The sequence below is a fragment of the Apium graveolens genome, unplaced genomic scaffold (genome assembly GCF_009905375.1).
Source record: "Apium graveolens cultivar Ventura unplaced genomic scaffold, ASM990537v1 ctg8944, whole genome shotgun sequence".
Taxonomy (NCBI): Eukaryota; Viridiplantae; Streptophyta; class Magnoliopsida; order Apiales; family Apiaceae; genus Apium; species Apium graveolens.
In genome coordinates this window covers 13,094-20,101 of record NW_027421599.1, presented here as the reverse complement: position 1 = coordinate 20,101, position 7,008 = coordinate 13,094, and the positions used below count along the sequence as shown (strand labels likewise).

General features: G+C 39.7%; 1 protein-coding gene across 1 annotated transcript; it reads left to right on the top strand.

The window, feature by feature from the left end:
* The first annotated feature begins 770 nt into the window (after window positions 1-770).
* LOC141705502 (uncharacterized) lies at window positions 771-3,182 on the top strand. The gene is made up of 3 exons (XM_074508424.1): window positions 771-1,229; window positions 1,387-1,730; window positions 2,978-3,182. Exons 1-3 carry the CDS (start codon window positions 771-773, stop codon window positions 3,180-3,182), a joined length of 1,008 nt encoding a protein of 335 aa, XP_074364525.1.
* The last annotated feature ends 3,826 nt before the right edge of the window (window positions 3,183-7,008 follow it).

The following is a 7,008-nucleotide window of genomic DNA, read 5'->3' as shown; positions in this document are numbered from 1 at the left end:
AACCGGACTCTTTTAGTGCAGCACCGACTCCCATTGATGCTGAAAATTGGATTGTTCATCTAGAGAAGATTTTTGACGCACTGGGTTTTGATGAGATTCAAAAGGTCAGGTTAGCTGTGTATAAGTTGGAGGGGGATGCTCAGAGGTGGTGGAGAGGAGTGAAAGCTACTAAAGGGGAGCAGTATGCAGAGGCTTTAGAATGACAGGGATTCAAGGAGGTATTCTATGAGCAGTACTTCTCTAATGCTGATAGGGAGGCTTATTTGAGGGAGTTTCATTCTATTATGCAGCACCAGGATGAGAGCATTACTGATTATATGGCAAGGTTTATAAGGTTGGCTGGATTTGCTGGGACAGTTGCAGGGACTGCTGCGCAGCAGGCTGATAAATTTAAATGGGGGTTGAAGTCTCATCTGAGGGGTTCCATAATTTCTTTTAAATTTGATAATGTGGCAGAGGCGGCTGATGCAGCGAAGGATGTTGAGAAGGAGCGCATAGATTTCAGGACTTCCAGGTCTAACAGTGGTAGTAAGAGGACTAGGGATGATCAGGGTTTTACACAGGGTAGACATTGGTATGGAGGTCAGAATGGTCAACAGGGACAGTGGCGCGGACAGAATTAGAATAGGGGTGGTCAGTCATTCCACGGCCGAAATCAGTATATAGGTCAGAATCAGAATCAGCAGTTTCAGCGACAGAAGCAGCCTAGGCAGTGGCAGAATTGTCAACAGGGGCAGAGCCGTTACTCAGTGTATGGGGGAAACCCCAATATGATTCCAGTGGCTCCTTGTGCTACATGTGGTGGACATCATCCAGGTAGAGCTTGTTACAGACAGACTGGGGCTTGTTTCTTATGTGGTAGCATGCCCCATAGGGCAAAGGATTGCACAGTATCACGCAACCCTGGTGGAGGAGGAGCTGGCGGTGGTAGTGGCAGTGGAAGTCAGCAAAATCCTACTGCCAGAGTGTTTGCATTGACGGCAAAGCAGGCATCAGCTAATTCAGGTACCATTTCGGGAATACTTCTTATTGGTAGACGTGATGCTTATGTGTTATTTGATACTGGTTCAACCCATTCTATTGTGTCTTTATCGTTTGTTCATCATCTAGGCGTTGCACCTTCATTATTTTATCCTCATATGTCTATTTCTACCCCGATGGGGAATTCTGTTGTTAATTCTGATGTGTATCGAGAGTGTCCGATAGCTGTTGGAGATAGAAATTATAAGGTTAACTTGCTTCCGATGGAGATGCCATGACTTTGATGTTATCTTGGGTATGGATTGGTTGAGTGAACAATCGTGCCACAATTGATTGTCAAGAAAAAGGGTGATCTTTGGGGATGCAGATAAACTAGAATTTGTGTACCAAGGGTCTCACCCGCAGGGGGATATTAAGTTAATTTCTGCTCTAAAGGCGAGTAAATTGTTGTCTAAGGGTTGTGATGGCTACCTTGCTTTCGTGAAGGATACATCGAAGGATGAACCTAGCATCGAGGATTATCCAGCTGTGAGGGAGTATGAAGATGTGTTCCCCGATGAGCTACCAGGTTTGCCACCACATAGAGAGGTGGAGTTTACTATTGAACTTGTTCCAGGTGCCGAGCCTATTTCTAAGGCGCCTTATCGAATGGCACCACTTGAGTTGCAAGAATTGAAGGAGCAGTTGCAAGAGTTATTGGATAGAGGATTTATTAGGCCAAGTGTGTCTCCTTGGGGCGCTCTTGTGCTGTTTGTGAAGAAGAAGGATGGTTTCATGAGGTTGTGTATTGATTACAGGGAGTTGAATAAGGTGACTGTCAGAAATAGGTATCATTTGCCACGCATTGACGACTTGTTTGATCAGTTACAAGGGGCGAAGTACTTTTCAAAGATAGATTTGAGATCTGGTTACCATCAGTTACGAGTTAGAGAGGGGGATATTCCGAAGATTGCATTTTGCACCCGTTATGGTCATTATGAGTTTCTCGTGATGTCCTTTGGGTTGACGAATGTACCAGCGGTATTTATGGATTTGATGAATCGGGTCTTCATGATTATTTGGATAAATTCGTGGTGGTCTTCATCGATGATATCTTGATATACTCTAGGAGCAGAGAGGAGCATGAGGAGCATTTACGTACTGTACTTGAAATTTTGAGAGAGAAGAAGTTATTTGCGAAATTTTCCAAGTGTGAATTTCTGGTTGGAGGAAGTGGCATTCTTGGGGCATATTGTATCTGGTAGGGGCATTGAGTTGGATCCTGCGAAAGTCGAGGTTATTACTAATTAGCCCAGACCTAGCAATGTGACGGAGGTGAGGAGTTTCTTGGGTCTGGCAAGTTACTACAGGCGTTTTGTGGAAGGTTTCTCTTCCATAGCTTTGCCATTGACTCAGCTAATGAGGAAGGGAATTAAGTTCGAGTGGAATAATGATCGTGAGAAGAGCTTTCAAGAGTTAAAGAAGAGGTTGGTGTCTGCTCCAATACTTGTGTTGCCATCAGGGAATGGAGGTTTTCAGGTTTATAGTGATGCTTCTAAGAGAGGATTGGGGTGTGTGCTTATGCAGCATGGGAAAGTGATTTCTTACGCCTCTAGGCAACTTAAACCTTATGAGGTGAACTATCCTACCCATGACTTGGAGTTAGCGGCTGTGGTATTTGCTTTGAAGATCTGGAGATACTATCTTTATGGAGAGACTTGTGACATCTTTACTGATCACAAGAGTCTCAAATACATATTTACTCAGAAGGAGCTTAACATGAGGCATCGGAGGTGGCTTGAACTTCTTAAGGATTATGATACAAATATTCAATACCATCCGGGGAAGGCGAATGTAGTGGCAGACGCTCTTAGTAGGAAGAACTTGGGGAGTGTTGCATCTCTCATTACTCAGTCGTACCTTATTTCATATTTTGAGCGCTTGGGTGTTGAGTTGTATGTTAGAGGATCAAGTGGTAGCATGCAAATTTGAAAGTGGAACTGAATCTTGTTTCAAGGGTTAAGGAAGCTCAGAAGGATGATACAGGTTTGAAAGCTATTAGATCTGAGGTGGCAGGTGGCAAGCAAAAACACTTTCGTGTTGATGATGAGGGCATGATATGGTGGGTGGGAAATTGTGCGTGCCCGCAGACCCGGCGATTCGTGAGAAATTTGAAGGAGGCTCATAGTTTCTTCATTTTCTATTCATCCAGGTTCCACTAAGATGTATGGAGATTTGAAGAAGCACTTTTGGTGGAGTGGAATGAAGAGAGATATAGCAGAATTTGTGGGAAAATGTCTTACATGTCAACAAGTGAAGATAGACCATCAGAGGCCTAGTGGATTGTTGCAGCAGTTAGATATTCTAGTTTGGAAGTGGGAAAACATTACTATGGATTTTGTGACTCATTTTCCGAGGACTTTCGAGAAGAACGATGTCATATGGGTGGTGGTTGATAGACTTACTAAGTCCACTCACTTCTTGCCTATTAGAGAGACTACTCATGTTCATGAGTTGACAGAGATTTTTCAGCGAGGTATTGTTAGAGTGCATGGTGTACCTGTGTCGATAGTTTCTGATAGGGATACGAGATTTACATCGCGGTTTTGGAAGGGTTTCCAACATGCTTGGGGTACAAGGCTTAATTTTAGTACAACTTATCATCCAACGACCGATGGATAATCGGAGAGGACGATTCAGACATTGGAAGATATGTTGAGGGCTTGTGCTTTGGAGTGGACAGGTGATTGGGATAAATATTTGTATCTTGTCGAGTTTGCGTACAATAATAGCTGGCACGCGAGTATTGGTATGCCACCATTTGAGGCTTTATATGGTAGGAGGTGTAGAGCACCATCTTGTTGGGATGAGGTTGGAGAGAGAGTCATTGAAGGACAAGAGCTAGTTAGAATCACTAATGAGAAGGTGGAGAAAGTTAAAGAAAGTTTAAAGGAAGCTCGATCTCGACAAAAGAGTTATGCGGATCAACATCAGAAGTTTGGTGGATTTGAGCCAGGTGATCATGTGTTCTTGAAGGTGTCTCCTTCTAAGGGTGTGAAATATTTGGTATGAAGGGAAAGCTTAGTCTAAGATATATTGGCCATTTCGACGTTATGGAGAAAGTAGGGGAAGTATCTTATAGAGTTGGGTTGCCACCACAACTATCTCATGTGCATAATGTGTTTCATGTGTCTGTTTTGAGGGGCTATAAATATCATCCATTACACGTAGTTCAGTATCCATTGCATAAGATTAGAGAAGATCTTTCTTGTGAGGAAGAAACTGAGACTATCTTAGCTCGAGAAGGGCGAGTTTTGAGGAAGAACACCATTCCGTTTGTGAAGGTTTTGTGGAAAAATCATTCTGAGAGAGAGGCGACTTGGGAGTTAGAAGAATCTATCCGTGAGAAATATTCGCATTTGTTCGAATCTAGTACGAGTATTTAGTTTCGTTTGATTCCGGGGACGGAATCCTTTTTAAGGGGGTATATATGTAATATACGTGAAATTTAATAATAATAATAATAATAATAATAGATGTGAAGAATTTGATTTAATTTAGAATAAGAGTTATAAAAGAATTTGTTTTGATTTGGTAATTAGATTAGAAAAAGGAGTGATACATGATCTATATATATAATCAGCACATCTCTTAAACAAGATTCACACATTATTATCAAAACCTTGAAATTTATAGGCCGCCGAGGTGAAAAAGAAAAAAAAAGAAAACAGAGAAGAGGCAGTGGATTCCCCAGAGAAGAGTAAGGCAGAGCAAAGTAGAGAGAGGCAAGGGACTAATAACGAAGATAGATTGTCATAGCTTTATAGTAAATCAAAAAGGTACTCTTTTATGTGTCATATGGTTAAGAATAGCATACACGCAATTCTTGTAGTATATTATTAGGTTAATATAATATTTGCTTTTGTTATTCGCGTGCTAGGTTCTACAACATCAACATCAACAAAGAATAAGTTTTAAGAATATTATATTATCTACATCATCTTGTGTGTGGCGTTCCCCTGTGTGTGTTTCTTTTATCACTTATCTTGTATATCAATTTAATGGTCTCTAGTTTATTCAAGGTGTGTTTTCATATTTTCTTAACCATTAATATCATGCGGTGATTATTTTAATATAAGTTTATTTCATAATTAAATATTATTTTAGTTTGTTCTTTGATACATGATTTTATTTTATTTTTCCCCCAAAGATTGTGCTAGCTGAGTTGTGTAATCAATGAAATGTCTTGTAATTTGCATCATAAAATACATAAATTAGATGTATATTTTGAGTCGTTAAAATTATGTAAGTTACTATATAAAAAGAATGTGAGCTATGTCACGTTAGGTGAGGATGTACATATTTAAGGCCAAACAATGTCGCCAATGTCGAATTTACCGACTCTCTCGTTGAATCAACTTGGAGCGTTATGCTTGCTTCTGCTGGCGTGTTTACTTTCTTGCATTCCTCCATTCTAAATTTCTTTAAAATCTGCTCCGCATATTTTTTCTGAGACATAAAAATCTCGTCTTTGTTTTGCTTCACCTCGACTCCAAGAAATTATGACATTTGACCAATATCGGTCATCTCAAATTTGTTAGTCATAACATTCTTAAAATCATCAAACATACTAGGGTTGTGTCCTGTAAAGATCATGTCACCCATGTACAAGCACACGATCATAATATCCCCCTGAATTTATCTTCGTTTAGAGGGCATGCTCCTATGAACTCTTCACAAAAACCATTTCTCTGAAAATATTCATCAACCCTTGTATTCCATGCTCGCGGAGCTTTCTTCAAACCATATAAGGCTTTCTCAATTTGTAGACTTTATTCTCCTGGCCTTTTGAACATATCCTGGAGGTTGTTCGATGTAGACTTCTTCTTCGAGATAACCATTTAGAAATGCTGATTTGACATCCATCTGAAAAATCTTCCACTGATTCTGAGCTGCAATTGTTGTTAGAAGTCGTATGGTATTAACTCTTGCAACTGGAGAGAATACCTCATCATAGTCAATGCCAAATCCTGCTTGTAGCCTTTAGGCACCAACCTTGCTTTGTACTTTTCCACTACTCCATCTTAATTCATCTTGGTTTATAGACCCACTTGACACCAATTGCTTTGTGTCCTTCTGGATGATCTGTGAGCTCCCATGTATCATCTTCTTGATTGCGCCAATTTCTTCATCCATGGCTTTGTTCCATTTGCTTTCTTCAGAAGCCTCTTCAAATGTAACTAGATCACATTTATCCATTACACAAAGAGAGAATAATCAAAGGATGTTTGTACCGGACTTGTTGCTTCATAGATATTATCTAGATTCCGCATCTTTCTCGGTTCTCCCCCTGAACTGCTGTTTCCTTTTGTTGATGGTGTTGATGCGGGAGTTTTTTTAAGTTGGACTTTGGGGAGGAGTTGGATCATCATATCTGTCGCCTTCATTATTGGGGTTTTCACCGTCATCATCATCACCACTAAAGAATAAGCTGACAACTTTTCTTTCTTTCTCGCTCCATCTCCAGTAATCTGATTCATGAAACTCAACATCTCGAGAAATGATTAAATTCTTCGTGAGGGGATTATAGATTCTATACGCCTTGCTCCTTTTGTCATATCCGGTAAAGATGCATTTCTCGCCTTTATCATCCAGCTTCTTCCTTTTCTGATCGGGAACGTGGGCATAAGCAATACACCCAAAAATTCTGAGATGTCCAACTGATTGTTAGCTCTGATGCCACTTGTTGGAAATGACTTAGGTTTTTCGGCTTTGTTACAAGTAAATAAATACGTTTATAAAGTTTAAGATATTACATATAATTTACCACATATTTATTATAATATCTAAATTAATTTATAGGTTTTGTTATAAGTTATAAAGTTTAAATATTAGCGTCCCACTAGATACTTAACATTAAAATATAAAATAGAAAGTTCGGCATCCACTCTTATTTACGGGAGTTTCATAACTTATTTAGAAAAAAAAATTCTGAATAAAAGTTCACACATTAAATTTTTAAAAAAAAATGAGTTCATGAACTATATT